This window comes from Hypanus sabinus, chromosome 9 (genome assembly GCF_030144855.1).
Source record: "Hypanus sabinus isolate sHypSab1 chromosome 9, sHypSab1.hap1, whole genome shotgun sequence".
Lineage (NCBI taxonomy): Eukaryota > Metazoa > Chordata > Chondrichthyes > Myliobatiformes > Dasyatidae > Hypanus > Hypanus sabinus.
Window position 1 is genome coordinate 135,851,641 of NC_082714.1, and position 22,905 is coordinate 135,874,545.

The 22,905-nt window shown below is 37.4% G+C and overlaps 1 protein-coding gene across 5 annotated transcripts in view; it reads right to left on the minus strand.

Moving 5' to 3' along the window:
* The window catches only part of zbtb46 (zinc finger and BTB domain containing 46), a 91,250-nt gene extending 69,727 nt beyond the window's left edge, over window positions 1-21,523 (minus strand). For 2 of the 5 annotated variants that reach the window (XM_059980641.1, XM_059980638.1), the window contains exons 1-2: window positions 17,410-17,560; window positions 1,788-1,891 (exon numbers count right to left, since the gene is read on the minus strand). In XM_059980641.1, the coding sequence (XP_059836624.1) occupies window positions 1,788-1,846 (59 nt within the window). In that variant the 5' untranslated portion in view covers window positions 1,847-1,891; window positions 17,410-17,560. Of the gene's footprint in view, window positions 1-1,787; window positions 1,892-17,350; window positions 17,561-21,380 lie in introns of those variants that run through there. The other 3 variants (XM_059980640.1, XM_059980642.1, XM_059980639.1) reach the window with 3 other exon arrangements.
* Between the last annotated feature and the right edge of the window lie 1,382 nt (window positions 21,524-22,905).

Here is a 22,905-nt window from a genome sequence, read left to right on the forward strand (position 1 = left end):
GAGATTTTAACAGTTTTACAGGATCTCCTTATTCTTGAAGACCAACATCCTTCCCATTAAGATCAATAATTCTTCAACATTCCAAATAGTTTGCTGGTCCAAGTAGTATACTGTATCTACGTTTCTGCATCTTATTAACTATAATGTGAACACCTTAACCATTCTGGTTGTCTATACTCCTTGTCAAAGTAAATTATCTCACATTTTCCCACCTTCAGCACAATGATTATTTAAAAGGATAATTTCACTATGTCATTACAGCAAGAACAGGTTTCAAAGTCATCTGACCATATGCTGTCTCCAACCAGCACATTTAAAATAGACTAAATATTAGATAGACAATGTTATATCCCCATTTAATTAAACATGGTTTAGAGAAATGAACTTACAATATGGTAGAAAGAGTAAAAAAGTACAACCTCTGGAATCTTGAAAGGCACTTTCTTTAAATCCACAGGGAAGATTAAGAAGAGAACCATGATCACACAAACTCAGTATCCATTGTGGCACTAACCAACCAAAGGTCAAGTCTAAGTAGTTTAACGAATAAGCTTGTCAATCACTCAGTACAATAAGAGGAACTACTACTAACTACTAAATGGCCAAATTTAGGGGAGAAAGCAGACCAAGCTCAGTGAGTCCATTCTTTGGCTGCAGTCCAACAATATCTGGTTACCAGCCCTGGCAAGCAGACTCATGTGAACAGGATTGACATTCTTCTCGTGTACTAAATGATTAAACCTCAAAAATGTACATTCTAATTCCTTCTGTCATTAAGAAGGCCAAATATATTTGAATTCTAGGTGGCATAGGAAAAGGCAAAAGGAACTTATTTTAAAAGTTCATTTAAGAATGATTGACAAGGTATTTATTGAGCATTGGCAATTGCCCTTAAGATAGTGTGGTGAGCTACTTCTTTTAACCATAGCAGTATTTGTGGTGATAGTATTCCAATAAGGCTAATAGAGTTCCAATAATTGTGCCGAGAAGAAAAAACTGCAAGACATTTCTATGTTGGGCAACTTGTGGTGTCCATACATTTGTCAATTGCTCATGTCCTTCATCGTGATGAAAATGAAAGAAATTGCTATGAAAAAGCCTTTTACAAATGGTCTATTCTGATATCTTATGAAATAAACCAGATATTTAGCTCATCTTTCTGTCACAAACAATATAAATGGCAATAGATCAAAAAGAGGAAGAAAAAATATGTTCAAAATTAACCTTAATGATTCAGGAGAACCAAATAACCTTGGAGATGACAGCTCCTTTTGCCTTTGATCTCAGCTGATACCTGCAGTTTGATTTCACCTTGTAAATGGCAACATAATTGGAGTATCACAAAGCTCTACAAGAGGTCCAAGGTTATGCCGATAGAAATTATCCACAAATGTAAAGCAATACAATTAATCCCCTCTTGGGGTCTTCATCATACATCTCAGAGAGAAATCTTAAATTAAGTATATATATTTGGTAAGCTCTCAACAGCATGTCCACCCCAATACTAACCATTTCCAGCTATAATTATTCCTCTACTGCAAAGCTTATTGCTTCTAATGAGATCACTGTATCAGCAACTTTTTATTTGAACACATCATCATGATCTTTCAGTTGTACCATGAGAATCTCTAAGGAGAGCTACATTTATTGAAGATAATGTTAAAAAGTGCTGAACTTAGCTCAGTTATAACAAGACCTTCCCCTGTTTTGGCACAATCCTATAGTACAAAAATCAGATGATCAATTAATAGCCAAGAAATTGCAATTATTGTAGCTTTTTTGCTTACTGTCTTTCTTTCTCCCGCTGTCCTTCTCCTTCATCAATGTAGTGCCAGTTCCTTCCCATTCTTTCCCCAGGATTGTTCACGGTCTCCCAGTGGTTTTAAACGTCCTAGAAACAAATTACAAATATTCCAATATTGCATAAAATTATAATAAATGCAATTCTAAATTATTCCTTTTTCAATCAATACCAAACAAACATCAGGTCCAAATTATTGAAGATGCTGTGAAGAACGTTCACTTTTGTATAACGATAAGCCCTCAAAAAGAACAGAAAATGTTGGTAAATCCAGGCAAAAATTCAAATGTATTCTATACTCAAAATGTTTATTTACTGATGTTCTTGGCAAGAATAGTAGTTACTCCCCATTCAAAACAATCCTTGAGAAGATGCAGTGGACCTGCCTTCTTGAACAATTGCATTTTGGAGAACCTACACCCATAGTATCTTTCATTGGTGGTATCCAGGCACAACAACAATGCAACAATATGCCAACCCAATTAAAAAAGTATCTCCAAGTTAACAATGATCATGACTAAGAAAAGAGTGTGTAGCTCTTGTTATGGCTTTGTGCAGAATAAACCAAGTCATTTTTCTAATACACTTAACCCAAATTATTGCCAGAATTTACAAGTTCACAAAATAATTACACCAGTATGAATTATGACTTCACATAACACGAAGTGATAAGTTAACTTTGAAATGAACTAAACACGCATTTCTCTTTCCCTTACTCAAGAGTAGCATTTTATAAACAGTAAATCTGTTGTCACCTAAAACTGTCATGTCATTTTACTTCTTGCCATCAACATGGGCAAATGAACAGGAATAATAACAGTGAAAAAATGGTGCCTATGGAATATGTTTCACACTGCCACTACATTTCAGAACATTATACCATGAAGTATTTCTGAAGTGTAGAAAATGATACTGTGGAAGGGAATACAGCAACCAATTTGACACAATGCTGATCCACAGCTCCATCATTTGAAAATTGATGGGAGAAAGGAAGATAGGAATAAGCTTGCAAAAATATTTAAAATTTGAATTTCTGGGTCCTATATGAGATATATAGGATTGTTTAATTGAGATATATGATTGTTTAATGGATAAATGTTTGTTTAATATGCTATGAATACTATGGATCTTGAACCAGAGACTGAAAGTTAATTCTACTACATAAAATGCTGTGCAGCAAGTTATTTCATCAGACTTGGACATCCTCTTTACTGTAGTTCATCACACTTCATAATGCATGCTACAAGTTATCAGTGTGCTTTGCAAGGTAACACCATGAAGGCATCATCACTCTGAATCAAGGATGAAATGGAATACAAACAGGTTACTGTAGTTCAAGATTCCAGACTTTTCTTTAAAAACACTGATCCAAATGAGGACCAGTAACCAAAATTAAATATCAGATAACTCTGCATTAAAGAGCACTCTGCAGTTCAAGTGCAGGAGGTAGAGAAATGGAGAGAATGAGTCAAGCATCTTTCATCAGAAAAGTGAGAATCGCAAGTCTTTTATGCTGCAGAGAACAGCAGGGTGGAGAGAAAAGAGGGAATGTCTGTAATAGGGCACAGACACCACAGTAACAATTACATTTTTTTATTTTGTTTTCAGAAAAGGAAACTGAGAAAAAAAATTGAAAGAGAGGAATAGTCATACATATTGAGAAAGAAAGCAGGGTGATCGCTTGAGATTATAAAATTAAGTTACATGTTACAAAGCTACATGAAAGATAGATATTGGATTTCATTCCCTTCAACCTCCTACATTGTTCCAGAAAAGTTAGAGTAGGATTACAGCAAAGGATTTCCATAATACTTCCAGACCACAACAGCAATTTTGATGAGAAAACACATTGCTCTGTACTGAGGTATCAGCATTTCCCCAATTTATAGCCAGGAATCCAATCGATGTAAGGGTATGCTAGACAGAACCACTGATACACTATCATACTTTACTACAGGACCCTTCATGCCATACAGTAAGTAAACAAATTTCCTGCCATTGCTTGGTTCTAGCATGAGGAACTTACCATTGTATGTGTCATTGCAGTCAAAATAGAAACAACAGAATTCTTTTTAAGATATACTGAACATTTATTTGGATGTTTTAAATATAATAAGCATTTAAGGGTTTTTTTCATTTCATGACTCCTAAATACTTGTCAGAGGCAAATTAAAAGCAATTCTTTAATAGTCGTGACAGCTGGTTAACAATACCCCTTCATAGCTGCTGCCTGACCTCCAGCAGTTTGTTGATTGCTCCAGGTTCCCATGCCTGCAGAATCTTGTATTCTCTGGATTAACCAGCTGTCAGTTTCAGCTCAGCCCCAAGCAGGTAGGTCTTGTTGTGGTCCTGTCACTTAACACAGCGCAAGAACTCATTGGTGAAGTTCAAGCTATCCTAGTGAAGCCGCACCTGGAAGAGCTGCTAAAGGCAAATGCAAACACAAGAAAATCTGCAGATGCTGCAAATCCAAAGCAAGGGTCTCAGCCCAAAATGTAGACTGTTTATTCTTTCCCAAAAGTGTTGCTGGCCTGCTGAGTTCCTGCAGCATTTTGTGTGTTGCAAAGGAAAATGCAGTTTAATATGGAGTTCATCAGTGAACAAAGAGCTTGCCAGAGTCAAAAAAAATTTCTGGCCTTACATTCTTAGATTTTTTTAAGTCCTTATTTACTTCTGTACCTAATCTAAATGAATATAATGTTAATAATGGGTGGTGACTTCAATTGTTGTTTAAATCCTTTGCTGGACAGATCTATATCCACTCAGACTTTACCTAATAAGTCGGCCACTTATATTAATTCTTTTTTGACTGATAATGGAATTTTCGATATTTGGAGATTTCGGCATTCTAAGGACAAAGAGTTTTCATTTTTCTCATGTTTATCACTCTTACTCGAGAATTTACTATTTTTTCATTGACTCTTGTTTTATTCCATCTGTAATTGGTTGTAATTATGACATTATAGCCATCTCTGTTCATGCTCCATTGAAACTTTCTATTAAATTAATGGATACAGCTTCTAATATTAGGCAATGGCGATTTGGTTCTACCTTACCGCAAGATCCGGATTTCATTAAATTCATGAAGGAACAGGTTTATTTCTTCTTTTCAACTAATTCCACGGATGAAATTTCTTGCAGAACACTTTGGGACACTTTTAAAGATTATATACATGGACAGATTATCTCCTATTCCGTTAGTTTGAGAAAATGTATTAAGTAGGAAACTCTTTTATTGGTTGAAAAAAATTAAAGAAATTGACAAGAAATATTCGATTGCTCCTAGTAAGGAGCTTTACAAAGGGTTGAGCTTCAAATGGAACACAGTTTATTACTTACATCTTCGATTAAACCTTCCTGTTAAAAAGTAACCCAGTAATTAACAAAACTCTGCCATTCTGATCCGAAATAATATCGTTTTGGACAAATGTAATAGAGGAGTCAATAAAAATTGAAACTCCTTTTACTTTGGCATTCAAATGGTACTGTTGACCCCTCCAAAACCTAAAAAAAACGTTGATTGTCCTCTTTCCTCACAAGTTTCTTATACAAAAATAATATGTGCATACAGTCTTTGGAATACCTTGAAAATCTTTTTCCATTTAATCGGATGGTTTAAGCCATTAGTATTCCAAGAGACAAAATTAATGGTCTGAGCCATATTTCTAAAATCAACCCTTTGGTATATAGTGAGTTAACCAAAGTATGAACTCATGCACCCGGAAGAGGAACAAAAATAGGGAGAGACCCAGAAATGACAACCCCCACGGACATTTTAGTAGTTTGAAATCAGCCCAAATGAAAAAACTAGAAAAACTAATAAAAAGAGCAATAGAGTTAGAAAGGAACCCCCTACCCATCACCCATGAAAAAAAGCCCTTCCTGAGCCTAAAGGAGGCCAGGAAAAAAAGCAATGACACTAAATCTACCCCCGTATCACCAGAAGGCAACTCCAAATATATAAAGGAGGGGAAAAAAAGATCCACCCAAATTCCAAAAAAGTAATTAACACTATACTAAAACAAACTTAATATAATTGCTAGTAAAAAAAAAACTATTTATCTGGATCTCCTTTGTACTTTCAAATTTGTCTACTTTGTACTGTTTTCCCAAACTTCCCCCACCCCCCCCCGCAACCACTCCTAGTGATGATTATGCCACCAAATGCAATATTACGATACAATGCATTTTATAATATAACAAAGCAAACAACTGTTGTAGTAACAGAAGCAAGATTTAAATAACAGACAAGATTTTACAGAGAAAAATAATCAGTAACAGGCGTAATTAACAGGGTGTGTAAATCCTTTTAAATTAATTGGTTAAAATTAGAGTATAACATCACAGGAAAGGCCCATAAATCAAGCTAGGTCCAATGAATGAAAGAATTTCATTAAGTTTGCATGCATGAGCAAGCACAGCTTTCTGCCCAAAATAAACACAGTACTTTAGACATGATAGCTGGCTAAATGAATAATCTTTATCACTTTTTGGATAACATAAATAAACACTCTAAACAGAATAAATGACTAAACCCTCCATCCAGTTACACAAATTCCACACCGTTCACAAATCCAAATGGTTACTTGACTCCGTAATATAAAATGTCACAACAAGTACTGCATGCAAATAAGTGGCTATATTTGCCAATAGTTGCAATTCGAATTTTACTACAATTACAACAACCTCATTGTTACATTAACTTCACTTAACACTCCAATCTCCTTCTTAGCCCAACAAAAATAAAGATGACTGCATATGGCATAAGGACTGGACAGGCAGATGGCTTAATAAAAAGATACAGAATCAGCCATCATCTTAATGGGTGATGCACTAACTGTGAAGGCCAGAAGGTTGGCTCCCATTTCTTTTTAAATACCTCCATTGGTAAATTGGTTTATTATTATCAGATGTACAGAGATAGTGACTACTTGCCAGATTTCATGGTCGAGATTTTTGACTGGAGAAAGGCTAACTTCGAGGAGATGCGAAAGGATTTAGGAGTGGATTGGGACAATTTGTTTTATGGGAAGGATGTAATAGAGAAATGGAGGTCATTTAAAGGTGAAAGTTTGAGGGTACAGAATCTTTATGTTCCTGTTAGGTTGAAAGGAAAGGTTAAAAGTTTGAGAGAGCCATGGTTATCAAGGGATATTGGAAACTTGGTTCAGAAAAAGACGGAGATCTACAATAAATATCGGCAGCATGGAGTAAATGAGGTGCTCGAGGAATAAAAAGAATGTAAAAAGAATCTCAAGAAAGATATTAGAAAAGCTAAAAGAAGATACAAGGTTGCTTTGGCAAGTAAGGCGAAAATAAATCTAAAGGGTTTCTACAGTTATATTAATAGCAAAAGGATAGTGAGGAATAAAACTGGTCCCTTAGAGAATCAGAGTGGACAGCTATGTGTAGAGCCAAAAGAGATGGGGGAGATTTTGAACAATTTCTTTTCTTCAGTATTCATTAAGGAGGAGGATATTGAATTGTGTAAGGTAAGGGAAACGAGTAGTTTTGGAAAATACGATGATTAAAGAGGAGGAAGTTCTGGCACTTTTAAAGAATATAAAAGTGGATAAATCTCCAGGTCCTGATAGGATATTCCCTAAGACCGTGAGGGAAGTTAGTGTAGAAGTCGCAGGGGCTCTGATAGAAATATTTCAAATGTCATTAGAAACAGGGATGGTGCCAGAGAACTGGCATTTTGCTCATGTGGTTCCATTGTTTAAGAAGGGTTCTAAGAGTAAACCTAGCAATTACAGACCTGTCAGTTTGAGGTCAGTGGTGGGTAAATTAATGGAAAGTATTCTTAGAAATGGTATATGCGATTATCTGGATAGACAGGGTCTGATTAGGAACAGTCAACATGGATTTGTGTGTGGAAGGTCATGTTTGACAAATCTTATTGAATTTTTTTTGAAGAGGTCATTGGGAAAGTTGACGAGGGTAAAGCAGTGGATGTTCTCTATATGGACTTCAGTAAGGCCTTTGAAAAGGTTCCGCACGGAAGGTTAGTTAGGAAGGCAGATGGAGTTTAATGCTGATAAGTGTGAGGTGCTACATCTTGGTAGGACTAAACAAAATAGGACATACATGGTAAATGGTAGGGCATTGACGAATGCAGTAGAACAGAGTGATCTAGGGATAGTGGTGCATAGTTCCCTGAAGGTGGAATCTCATGTGGATAGGGTGGTGAAGAAAGCTTTTAGTATGCTGACCTTTATAAATCAGAGCATTGAGTATAGGAGTTGGGAAGTAATGTTAAAATTGTACAAGGCATTGGTGAAGCCAAATTTGGAGTATTGTGTACAGTTCTGGTCACCAAATTATATGAAAGATGTCAACAAAATAGAGAGAGTACAGAGGAGATTCACTAGAATGTTACCTGAGTTTCAGCACCCAAGTTACAGAGAAAGGTTGAACAAGTTAGGTCTTTAATCTTTGGAGCATAGAAGGTTGAGGAGGGACTCGATAGAGGTATTTAAAATTATGAGGACACACAGAGTTGACGGGCTTTTTCCACTGAGAGTAGGGGAGATTCAAACAAGAGGACATGAGTTGAGAGTTAAGGGGCAAAAGTTTAGGGCTAACACGAAGGAGAACTTCTTTACTCAGAGAGTGGTAGCTGTGTGGAACAAGCTTCCGATAGAAGTGGTAGAGGCAGCTGAGTGCAGGTAGGAAGGACTAGGTGAGAGTAAGCGTTCGGCACAGACTAGAAGTGCCAAAATGGCCTGTTTCTGTAATTGTTATATGGTTATATGCCAGTGATATTAAACCTGATTCTAATTCTTGCATACCACATACAGATCAATTAATTATTACAGTGAACTGAGGGTGTACAAGGAAAAACAACATGCTGTAGCATAAAGTGTTAGTTACATAAAAAGTACAGTGAAAGTAGATAATGAAGTGCAAGATGGATTGTGAAGCCGAGTCCATGTTGACATTCTAGGGAATTGTCCAAGTCTTACAACAGCGGGATAGAAGCTTGCTAGTACATGCTTTCAAGGCTTTTGTAACTACAACCAGATAGGAGGGGGAACAGAGAAAATGTCCGAGGTGGATGGTATTAATTACGTTGGCTGCATTATTGAGGCAGTGAGAAGCACAGACAGAGTTCAAGGAGGATAAGCTGGTTTTTGTGATGTGCTGAGCTGGGTCCAGAACACTGCAATTTCTTAAGAGTCATGGGCAAGGCAGTTGCCACAGTAAGCTGTAATACACCTAGATATGATGCATTCTATGGAGCATTGATGAAAATCAATAGAAATATAGCAAATTTCACTGGCCTCATGACGAAGTAGAGGCATTGGAAGGAAGGGCATTTATTAACCTTGGGTCCATGTGTTTGGGCCAGGGCAGAACATTGGTGATGTTCACTCCGAGGAACTTGAAGCTCTCAACTCTCTTGACCTCAGCACTGTTGATGTAAACAGGGGTGTGTACACCCCACTACCCTACCCCCACTCTCCTAAAGTTAATGACCAGCATTTTTGCTTTGCTGAAATTGTGGGAAAATTGTTCCTTTGCACACACTGAGACAGAACATCAGTCCTATCATTTGTCTTTTTATCTTTTTTCTCAGAGAAGCAGAAAAATTAGCTAATACACAGTAAAAGCCAACATGTCCAACCCTTGTTGCTGTGTAATGTTGTATCAGGCAATGCACTTTTCTAAGGAGTTACTGGAAAGATCAGTTTTAATGGGATGTTTTGTACAAGAGAAAGAATCTGAAAAGTCAACTTGTTAAACCAACCTTCAACATAAGTGAACCAATGTGAGAATGGGAGAGATCCACACTTAACGATAAACGATTTTTGTTCATTCACAAGCAGGAGAAAATCTGCAGATGCTGGAAATCCAAGCAATGCACAAAATGCTGGAGGAACTCAGCAGGTCAGGTTGCGTCTATGGAAAAAAGCATAGTCGCCATTTCAGGCTGAGACATCGATCGCACTCCTTTCCATTAATGCTGCCAGGCCTACTGAGTTCCTCCAGCATTTTCTGAGCATTCTTGTTCATCATTTTTTCTAATCATTCAGAAATTCTGAAACTAGTTGCGCAGCAACCGAAGTAAACAATTAAAACTCTGACCCCTCCAACACAATTCAGAACGTTACCACTATTTCTGTCAACACTCTGCAGAAAGGCAACATGCATAGCAAGTCTTGTCCTCCCTCTTTTATAATAAATTGTACTGGAATATAAAAACAAATATTCTATATTTTATAAGCATTACTGAACAAACATTATACTTCAAGCTTTAGCTATAATTGCCCACTGGAAGTATGATGGAGGAAAGCAGAAAGAGGTCATTAGAAAAGCACAAAGAACCAGGTTTCGCCGTTATAACTGAGTGATAACTGCTACAAAGTGTACACCGGATAAACGTAGATGGGAACGGAATCAAACTAACTTTCACCATTTTTGTAAATTGCTCACTCTACTGTTGAAACAACAAATCAGGATACGCTGTTTAGGCTTATCCTAAGCAGTCAATTTAGCAAGGTTATGGAACTCTGCCAGAACTTCTGCAATCAAACTACGGTCTGAATTAGTATCTCAAAGAAAATGGGAGGAGACAAGGCTAGGCAAAAAGCCTGTTATTTGACGGTCTAGGGAAAGAACTCATTTTAGATTTGTCAATTGTTGTTAAATACTACCTTCAGGAAAGTAACAGTAATCCATTTACAGTGGATTCTGGTTAATTAGACTATTAGTTATTCAGGGCAGCCGCTTAATTGGGACAACTCTTAAAGAACACAATCTAATCAAGAGAATAGCCAGAACTCCACTCGTTTATTTGGGACACTTTGCTACTCTACTGGGATAGGAGACTGTTGTTGAACAGATTCCAACTGTATCAGTCACGTACACTTGTGTGACACACTTAGATACTATACTGGTGCTTAGAGTGATTTGTTTTTAGATAGCATCAGTTACATGTGTTAAGTGTTCAAAAAGCAATGATATTTGACACTGATATTTGGCAAGAAATAAGTTGTAATACAATTCAGAACTGTATTCCTTACTGCTGTTTCAACCAAGGTTTAGAGATGCGAGAAACAGCACAGGCCGGAGTGAAAATAAAATGGTCTTACTACTTCAAGTTAGGAACTACAAAAAATTTGAAAGTAACATCTTGAAAGTTACAATGAAAATGAAGATTTGGAGGATGCAATCGTTTAAACAATTCTATGAAGGCAATTCATTATCTGCACTCGGTATCTGTGCTGATTTTGTTCATTTCGACAGTCAAAAGAATACAGCGAATATGCACTGGATGTATTCATCTATCCATAACTATTAGGAACTAATACAGTTTTATTGTACCATGGTAGTATTGGTAGTGTACTAATTTGTTCTGTATTGCATTTAAGTACATAATTTTTCACTCAATTAAACAGTAGTTTGTCTTTTTTTTTATACATTTTAACTACGATGAAACTTCAGCTAATTGGGACAGCTGCTGAATTTGGCCAAAATGTACAGGTTCCAATGTGTTCCAATTAACCAGAATTCAGTGCATCATCTTTTATAGAAAGCTTAATTGTGAATACATACCTTTTCCAAATTGTTTGGTTTAAAGTGAATTAAAGTAACTTTAATGACACACTTAAAATATCATCCACAATGTGGAAATACACACAAAATCTGTCAACCCTGCTATATACTTTCCTGAGTAATACTAACATTTCAAAATAAACATTTTATATAATGTTAGAATAATTCAGGAAAAATTCATAAAGTTGATCTAAATTTAGTTTCAACTTTGTACCATTGAAACAAATTCAATATTTATGTTATTAATGCCAATCCACATGATACGTTTGGATTATATATACACCAGTTGCATTATACTGCAAGCAACATTATAGACAGCGATGGTAAACAGAAAAGACACAAACTGCAGCGAATTCAATCCAACTCAAAGCAAATTACAAACATAATACATTAACAGTATATCAACTATGTTAATTCCTTCAGTGATGCTTTAAACATTACAAGATACATATATCTTCTGTTGAAGTTGTACCCTTACAAAGTAACAAATATGTCAAGGCACATTAAATAATTTAGAGTGAAAAACCAATAATTTAGCTAATTCTTGGAAAAACTTTACTAATTTAACTACTCATTTTTCACAATACATTGTTTGAAACATTTCAGCCTGAGCACACAGTAATTCTGAAAAATCTCTTGAGACTTTACCTCATTGTAAAGCCTACTGATATTTTAATATGGATGATAATTTCCTGAGTAAACTGGTATTCTTATGTTTATTCTGCTTTCAAATGTCAATACAAGACCAAAATGTACTAGATAGATGTTAAGTACTTTAAATTATCTTCAAATTCCTTTATTTCAAATATATACAGGTGTTTAACTAAAGTTCTTTCTCTTTTTAAAAAGATAGTCAAACATCAAGATTCGAGTTCAAATGAGGAGATAATGATTCAATAGTGTTCCAAGCATCACTGGAAAAAGCTTTCCTGTAGCCAAGGCCAAAGAGAGATGACTTTCATCACAAAACAAATGGAATGTTAGAATTATTTTAGCGTCTCACTATTTGGCAAGAGTTATCTGCATTTGTACATCAATACATTGAATGAAAAAATGCATTGCATTATCACCATCTGATGAGTTGGTGTACTGCTATTTTGAGTGATTATTTAATTTTTTTAAAGAAAGGATTAAATCCAAGGCTTTAAAGTGTTCCTATTTAAAAGAAATGCAAGAACCCACAAGGAGCAGTCTTGGCGTGCAAATGCCACTTCTCGCAATTCCGAACTTCTCACTGAAAAAGTAAAGCAAAGGCAAATAGTATTCAAAACATTCCCACAATCAGCACTGAATAAAACGTAACAGGATTCTCATTTAATAGGTCGAGTCAAGTTGGTTTCCTCCCACTACTCCACCCATTCTCAACAGGAAATTTAGAGTGAAAAACATCCACTTGCACACAATTCATTAAAACCTTTTGCATCTTCAATTGGAAAATAAATGCAGCTAAGTACTGCACATCCCATTTCATTTTTTTCTCTCAACAAAATTTTCAGTTCGCCTGATATCTCAGGTTCCCTGGAAATTGAAAAATTTCATGAATAAATCTGATGTTGCTATTTAAACAAAACTCTCCAAGTTAACTGTGCCTAGAATGGGAAATTACTGTATTGCATGTATCAAATTATGGAAGAAGTGAACATTTTGAATACAAATTAATTTAAGTTTATAATCATCTTTGAAGATACTCCAATTTGAAACAGGCATTGTTGGTTGACTGAACATACCTGTTTCCACATAAAAATATATAAAGCCATTCTGAAAACTCAAGCAAGACAGTTAAAATAAAATCTGCAATGATTTTCTGAAACAAAATATTTTGATGTTTTGCAGTGACAATGCAAAATAAATTTAGGAATAATCCATAACTCAAATCATCTTGCAATTAATACTGTTCAGCAAGAATGCAGCAATTTGCTTGAACTTTTCCCCAGTCACCAAATGCATGGACCTCTTCCCATCTTTTAAAGCAGATGTTGCCTTCGTTTTCAACTGAGATTTACGGTTATCTGCAGCCTTTTTATACATTCCTATTACTCAACTTTCTATATATCTGTAAATTACAACAATCCTCTCCATAGTATCTTTGGCTGGAATCCCTCCACCTCTATAATCCGCATTATAACTAGACTTTGAAACAGACTTTTGATCATTTTCCCCAAACGCCATCTTACATTTTACAGCAGGAATTATTTACCCTTGCTCAACTATTCGTGAAATAACAGAAGTTTTACAGTCCATCATATGTTTCAAAAATTATTCCAACATCCAGTCCCCTAAAACAGTTTGAAGACATTGGAAAGTGAATCAATGCAAATTTATGGAGTTGGAGGGGGAGGAAATGGAAAGACAGATACAAATGAGCTTCTCAAGCTGTTCTCAAAACAAAACCATGCAGAATGCATTGGTTCAAATACTCTGCATTCCAAACATTTTTGTCCCCCTCCCTCCTATATGGGGTGCATAACTGGACCACAAAGTCCTCATTCTAATAACACAGAAAAAATGCTCTATTGCATTTAGCTGAATGTGTGCCCCACACTCGACAAATAACATTAAAGTATCACCTGTTCTTAAAATTAAAATGTGCAGATTTACAGTTTCACAATATTTTTAAATACTGGCATCAATGTTTTGCAAATCATTTCAAAAACATTCAGGGGTATTGCTTAAGGACCTTTTGTAGCCTCTCAAGATCCCAGACCTCTAGTGGTTTCACCATCTGGTGTGTTTGTCAACTCCAACAAACCAAACGGCACTTCTAATATTCAAATAACATTAAGCATTAGAATTGAGGGGAAATGATACATGCAAAAGAGCTAAATAGGTAATTTTTGTGTTATAGTGTTAGACACATACAACTTTATCTATTGTCTATGCATTCTGAATGTAATATTTAATAATTTATCAATCATATCACCACACATGGAACATAAACATTAATGTTTATTCAGCAGACCAGACAGCATTTATGGAGAAAGAAACAAAGTTGAACTTCAGGTCAATGACCTTTTATCGGAACTAGAAATTATGAATCAAACATCATTTCAATTACTTGTGGGCGGGGTGTAGAGAGAACAAAGAGAAGTTCTGTGATAGGGTGAAAACCTAGAGACACCAAATGATTAAGTAAAAGAGGGTAGCAAATTTAGTTACAGCTAAGCCAACGAGTGAAAATATAAATATTAGAGATGAATAAAAAGAGAGAGAGAGAGAGAGAGACACACACACACTATAAGGTTAACCCAAAGTTTTGTTCCAGTCCCTATCTCTTAAATTCTCCATGCCACTCCTACACCCATCAATCATATCAACACACATGCAACAAAGTCTTTGAACTCTTGTCCCAATTTATAATCAATATATTTACCAAATTCCTTCTTGAACTTCTGCTACATCTGCATGGATTCCACTTTAGATTTGAACAATACACTGCACGTTTTCCTTACTTTTCTCATTTTATACAAGTCCTCCAGTTCTTGCTGTCTGAAATGGAGCAGCCTCCCACAATTCTGTGTTCAGGCAACTAACTATTTCATAACTTCAATCAAAGCATTCCTCAAACCTTTCTTCCCAAAAGAAAACAATCTGAGACTCTTTAATCTATTCTTGTTTCCATCACCCTTCATCCCAGGAATCATTCTCACAAATTGTTTCTGGACCCTCTCTAATGCTTCCTATAACTTGGTAACCAAATACTTATATTTCCACTGAACAGAATACCCCAACTAAGGCTGAACCAGTGTTATATAAAAGCACAAGATAACTTCCTTTTAACATCCGATGCCTCAAATGCCCGGAATTATGCCTGGCTTATTAACTACTTTTTTTTTCTGATTTATCCTGCCACTTTCAAAGATATGTGCTTATTTCACCCAGGTCCCTTTGCTCCTGCATCCTTTTTAACAACAATATTCTTTAAATGGCTTCTATGTTGCCTCTCCTCATCATTCTTACTGAAGTGCATCACTCCATGTACCAATGCATTTAACTTAACCTAGCTATTCCATCACCCTGTTTATATCTCACTATAATCTGACACTAAGCTCCTTGCAATACACACTGTCAAGTTTTGTGTCATCTCCAAATTCAGAAATTTTCTAGTACATTAAAAAAAATAAAAAAACCAATGGCTCCTAACATTCAATGTTCCTCAATGTCCATGTGCAAGTTCCCAACTAGGCTCACGCTCCTTCACATACTATTTCCCTACTTACACTACGTCACTTCAGATTTTTGCTTCTCAACCATGGTTTGTTTAGTTCTCTGTCTGGGTCTCTAGTTCCGCACCTTTAATTACTTTAAAAATAATCACATGCATTCAACTTCCTTAAAATTCTAAAAGGCATAATTGTACAAAGGCAACAAATCCCAAGTTCAACAAAAAAATCACATATGATACAGCAATTGCAAATTTTAACAAATACTCTTGCCAAATTTTAACGAGGTACTTGTTCTGAATACGTTTACCTGTCAAAGTAACGTTAATGTTGAAATTTGTTCTACTGCATGTTCGAACCAAAATCCAAAACCAAACCAATTATTCTGTAATAACCAATTACAGAACACTATCCCTTCTGCAAAGTATTAACCACAATGCTCATGCACTGGGATCAAAAAAATAAAATATTAAACAGCATGTATTTCTAATTATTTTAGGACACTAGTAGTGAACTGTTTAAAATGGGAAAGCCCTTTCTGGGATATCTCTGCTCTCACTGGAAACTCCAACTAGGAAGTGGTAGATTTCAGCTGCCTCCACAGTTCTAAATAGGTTGATACACACCAACTGCTGGAGCACACTTATGCCAAGAGAATGGAGGATGTGGGCAAACAACACCCCAGCAATGGCTGATATTCAATTATTCAGTTTTTCCTACCAAGGTGGAAAGCCCCTATTCAGACAGAACGTATATTTTTACAGAAGAATTTTAAATTACTGTTTAACAATAAATTTAAAACCATTTCATTTAAAACAATGAAACCTTTTTGATTCCAACAAAATACATAAATAATTCTTTGAAGACATTAGTTTCTATTTTGATATCCAAATCCAACTCAATGTAACCAACCTAAGTCATGTTTGTAGGAAATAAAATCACACATTTAATCAGTTTAACTTAATAGGTTTTGACTGAAGTATGAAAATAAACAGTCAACCAACTTGGCTTTAAAAAGTGACAGGCTCTTGTAATTATCTTACAATAGGAAAACAATAGGTAAGTGATCAATATATGGAACTACAATTTCAATAATACTATGATTTACTTCAAAACGTTACCCGTTATAAGATCACTCCATTCACACCAAATATTTATGCATGTGAAATATAATACAAATAACATCATCAACAAAACGGAAAAAGCACATGGATGAAATCAAGTACACTGCTTAGCAGTTCATGTAGAACTGTGTCAAATCTGACTTTTGGGTTAAATACATAAAGTAAATATTTTTTTCAAGTTAACTGGAATTATTATGAATATTGAGGAGAAATAAAACTCAATTAAAATATGACATCCTGCAACAACACCAGATTGTTAAGCTGTTTTGCTTTTGCCCATTTAAGTCTAGATAATCCTCTGAGCCGACACCAGGTTTCACCGAACAAAGTCAGGCTTGGGGGAGCGGGGGGAGACAATACGGCCAGGCCGCGGCCTTGGACCCGCACTGCGCTCTCCATGTACTTTTCAAGCCCCACTGCAACTCTCAGTGACTTTGGCCGGAGCCAGAGGGAAACGTGAGGGGAGCAAGGGAGATCCAGGAGCACTTGGCTCCATCTCCACCGAAGCCAGCAAGCATTTGGAGCCGAAAGACGGGCGTTGACGCAGCAGCCATCGACACTCGGCCTCGCCCCCACCCCCACTCCCCCCCCAGTTCCCCGGCCTCACGGCGGAGGTTACACTCAGTCCGGGTTTAAACCCTCCCACCTATCGCCGCCGACAGCTACAGCAGGCAGATGGAGCAAAAACAAAACACAGAAAATACCTGTGTTCCTAATAAACAAAGTAGTTCATCGAAAAGGAGGTGCGCCACCCGCCACTCACCGATTAACCCATGTATGTGTGGAGCAGCGGATGAGGGCCCCGAAACCAGTGACTCCAACACAAGAGGGAAAAAGAAATGATCCCGAGAAACCGCCTCCTCCTCCCAGCCTGAGTAACCAGGAACCTGCTCTCGCCGCAAGCGGAAACGAGAGCCTGGTATTGTGGGTAAGGAATAGACCCACCCCTGGCTACTAAATGAACTCACGCACGCTGTAGAAACTAGAAAATACACACACACAGAGCGAGAGTACACTGCAGCGCCTGCCCACTTCAGGAGCACATGCACTCTGTCGCCTGTGTAACATAAACTGCATCTCACACACGGCAACCGCACTCAACATAGGAAAGCTGCATTGCATGCACACACTGCACGCATAATTTAAAGTATTGCTCTCACTGACTACTTCAGAAACTAATACTGGGAATATCGACTGCAATGTGGTCTCTGACTCCCCGCACGATCCTATAAACAAGTTAAATTGTATTAAAGGTATTGGCTCGTGCAGGAGCCACCACTAAACTCGGGTTAATATAAACTACATTACACTAACAAACTCCGTACCTGTATTTATAAACGGGCTGCACTTTATAAAATAAACTACATTGAAGCCGCTACATATTTAAAAAAAACAGACAGAATACATATAATGTGTATACACGTGACAAAATAGAATACACATACATTGTAGCTGACTTACATGAACTTCACGTGCAATACATATGAAATTCCCAAATGATTAATAAAAGCATGTAAACACACAGCTACTTTAGACTATTAAGAAACACAAAGCAAATACTCTATGACGCTGGGCTTATTCCTGGAGGTTTCACAGTTAAAATCATCTACATCACAAGATTTTACAGGGGATACTCCTGAGAAAGTAAATGCTTTGCATTTCCTAACATTCTCTGGACTTCAGAGTAAAGTTCAAAGTAAATTTATCATCTAAGTACATGTCTGAATATCTGAGCTACACCAGTAACACTTCATCTGGATGCATTTAAGAAATGTTTTTGCTGTCAGGTGACGATTTAAATTTTTGTGCTGGCTGTCACAGGGCATGCAACATTCTTGAAAGTTCAAAGTAATTTTATTATATATAAAAAATAATCTCAGTTGTTGCCATATAGAACTCTGAAATTCATTTTCTTGCAGGCATTCATAATAAATCGAAAGAGACGCAATAGTAACCATGAAAACTGCACACAACAGAGACAAACAACCAATATGTAAAGGAAAACAAACTATGCAATAAAAAAAGAGAATAATAAAAAACTATAAATTCCAAGAACTTGAGTTGTGGAGTCCTTAAAAGTGAGTCCATTGGTTGTGGAATCAATTCAGTGTTAGGGTGAGCGAAGATATCCCCTTTTGGTTCAAGAGCCTGGTTGTTGAGGGGTAATAACTGTTACTAAACTGTTCCCATTCCTGTTCCTGGGACTTGAGGCTCCTGTACCTGGCAGCAGTGAGTGGAGAGCATGGCTCAGATGGTGGGAGTCCTGGATGATGGATGCTGCTTTCCTGCAACAGTGCTCCTTGAAAACTGTGCTCAGTGGTGGAGAGGGTTTTACCTGTGTCCACTATTTCTTAGGGGTTTTTTTTCCATTAAAGGACATTGGTGTTCCCATACCAGGCCTTGATGTGACCCATCAAAGTACACGCCACTGCGCATCTATAGAGGTATTATGAAGTATTACATGACATGGCAAATCTGCACATATTTCTAAGTAGAGACCCTGTTCTGCCTTCTTTGCAATGAAGGTTATATCCTGGGCTCAACACAGATCCTCTGCAATGATCATGTCAAGGAATTTAAAGTTGTTGACTCTCCAGCTCTGATCCCCTGATGAGGACTGGCCCATTGGCCTCTGGTTTTCTCCTCCTGCAGTCAATAATCAGCTCTTTGGTCTCGCTGACATTGAGTGATAGATTGTTGTTGTGGCACCACTCAGCCAGATTTTCAATCTCTCCTATATGCCATTCTGTCACCATCTTTGACTTGTCCCACAACAATGGTGTCATCAGCACAATGGTGTCTGAAATTGGAGCTGTGCTTAGCCTCACAGTCATAAACATAAAACCAGTAAAGCAGGCTAAATAGACAGCCCTGCAGTGCAGCTGTACCGATGGAGATAGTGGAGGAGATACTGTTGCCAATCTGAACTGACTGCAAGTGAGGAAATCAAGAATCCAGTCACACAAAGAGCTATTGTGGTCTAGTTCTTTCAATTTTTGTTGATTAGTTTTGAGGGGATGACAGTATCAATGAGGGGATACATAGCTGTAGTCAATGAAGAGCATTCTGATGTATGCATTGTCACCATCCAAGTGTTCCAGAACTGTGTGCAGAGCCAATGAAATGGCATCTAGTGTTAACCTGGTGTGACAGTAAGGAGCGTGAGGTGGATTCAAGTCACCCCTCAGGCAGGAGTTGATATGTTTCATCATCAAACTCTCAAGTCACTTCACAGTGGATGTAGGTGCTACTGGACAATAGTCATTCCGGCAGGTTACCACATTTTTCTTGGGCACCAGTAAAACTGGAGCCTGCTTGAAGAAACTGGGTACCTCAGACTGCCGAAGCAAGAGATAATGATATCAGTGAACATGCGAGCCAGTTGAATAGCACAGTACTCAATAGGTACCCCATCTGAGCCAGATGGTGCCCCATGGATTCACCCTCCTGAAGGACGCTCTTATATCGCCTCAAAGACTGAAATCACAGGTATAGCAGGGGCTCAATGCTTTGACAGTCAAAATGAGTATAAAGGCATTGAGCTCATCTAGGAGCCAAACATTGCCATCACTTCCATTGCTTGGTGTCATTTTGTAGGAGGTGATAGCATTTAAGCCCTGCCACAATTGTCGAGCATTCTTCAGTGATTCAAGTTTGATCCAGAATTGCCATTTTGTATGTGAAATCATTTTCCAGCAGTTGTACCTGGTCCTTGTGTATTTTACTCAATTGACAGACCTGAAAGCCACTGATCTAGCCCTCAGCAGATTACAAATCCCCTGGTTCATCCAGGACTTGGAATTGGAATTTGTTTACTTCTTACATCCTTCACAAATACGAGGAATAAAAATCTTTATGTTACATCTCTGTCTAAGTGTGCAATCATAATAATTGATAATGTTATAATAAATAGAACAGTCAATGTAATATAGAGTGCATTTAAATCAGCATGAGTTCATCAGTCTGATGGCCTGGTGGAAGAAGCTGTCCCGGAGCCTGTTGGTCCCAGCTTTTGTGCTGCAGTACCACTTCCTGGATGGTAGCAGCTGGAATAGATTGTGGTTGGTGTGACTTGGGTCCCTAATGATCCTGTGGGCCATTTTTTTTTTTTTACACATTGGTCCCTGCAAATGCCTTGAATCATGGGAAGTTCACAACTACAGATGCATTGGGCTGTCCGCACCACTCTCTGGAGAGAGTGAGGATGGGGAAGATTGAGTGATTTTATAGGGACACACTCATCTACTACCATCTTTTCAAAGTCAGTGACAACTGTAGTATATTTGTTCAGATCCTCCTATGAGTCTTTGAACATGGTCCTCAACCAACCTGAAGCAACCCTGTTGTCACTCCACTGCCTTCTGTGACCATTTCTTAGTTGTCCTTACCTTTGGAGCCTTGCTCTTTTTTACCTCGACCTATCCTCCTCCTATCCAGTCCCCAAAGTTTAGAAGAAATCAAACAAAACATTTCTATTCAAGGAGGAAAGGAGAGGGAAAAAAACAACAGTAAAATGTTTGCCAGCCATCTTGAAAAAAGGTTATAAAATATAAGGCATTAATTATCAGGGACGTGGTCACAGCTCATTTAAAAGAAGTCATGATATTACTAGGCAGACCCACCCATCACCAAGAGTGAAAAGGAAAAGTTGGACAAACCTATTTAACTGATCTTGAGATTATAAGTAGAAAGTTAGCCAAGGGAGTGAAAGTAAATAAAAACAAGATTTCCAACCTGCAATGTTCATTCTGTTTGTTTTGTTTCTCACAGATGCAGCTTGACCTGTTGAGTATTTCCAGCAGTTTTTGTTTCTGTTTGTGAAAGAACCAGTGTATGAACTGTATTTGAATTTACTATTTTCACTAAGGACTCACATCAAACATTAGCACATAAAATTCATTCTCAAGAGGTTGAGCTAATATATTAGCATGGATTAAAGTTTAGTACACAAGCTGAAAACAAGAAGTAGGATGAAATGAGTCATTTTTGATCTGGTGTTCTATAACTTGGAAGTTGACATTTGGAATTTTGCTTGAGTTTAATTATTTACAATCCAAGTCATTAATTTAAATGAGGTAACAAAGTGCAGCATAAACTAAATCTGCATTGTTTGAGAGGGACAGGGATGCAGAATAGATAACAAAATTGTGGATACCTCGGGGTGGATGCTAGCATTGACATTGTGACAACTCCTTCATGGATATAACAACTTCTAATTTAAGTTTTAGATTGTAGGTTTCATCTTGTATGTTTCAGATCAGTAGTTCCCAAAATGGGTGATATCATCGCCCTCCTGGAGACGGTGGGAATTTCTAAGGGGTTGGCACTCAGTAGCAAGGGGGCGGCTGAAGTATTACACTTTAACTTAAGAAATGAAGTACTTTTTATAATCAGTTTGGGTGCCAGGTTCGAGTTATGTCCCTACCAAAGGAGATGTAAGGCACCTTCCTTCTGCTCGCCTGCAGGTCACCTTTGGACAGGGTGTAGCACTTGCTTAGTCACCCAATCAGCATCATGTAAAGCCATGGCAGCAGGTGGTGGATGGTTGTATGAGCAGCTGGTGCATATCACAAGTCTGGATGTGCGACACTGACACCCAGCAGACAATCCCTGAAGAGTATTGATAATGGCTAGGGCCACCTGTCCTGTAAAGGCACTGCCCAGTAGGTGGAAATAGCAAACCACTTCTGTAGAAACATTTACAATGAACAATCATGATCTTGAGACCATGATCAATTACATCATACGACATGACACATAATGATGATGATGATCCTCGGTACCTTATAATTGTTTACTATGATCATGTGATCACTTCTTCTCTTGCTAACCCACTGTTCTCTTAGACTTTGCTTAAAGTGTGTTATATTTGTTGAAAAGCAATGTTCTGTATTTGGCATATCATGAGAAATCTTGATGGAAGAAATAGCATTATTTCTGGTCTCAACCCATGCAATATTGCCATTCATTACCATAGGACAGCGTTACTTAGTACGATTCCCATTCTCTAAATATGCAGAGATACTATTCCTGTGAATTAGTGTATGGTGTTCAATGGGGTAAATTGAACAGAATCTGCCCTTTTGAGTGATCTTTACATGTCTCTAGCTCACAGCCGAACTGAGATATTGGTGCCCCACTTTATGTACTTCCAGGCAGAGAGTCAGGTTTTACCTGAACTGTGATCACATCAAAAATTTCCCCTTTATTGATTGCAACACTCGAGGTTGCAAATAATAGGTGATAGACTGTGGTCATT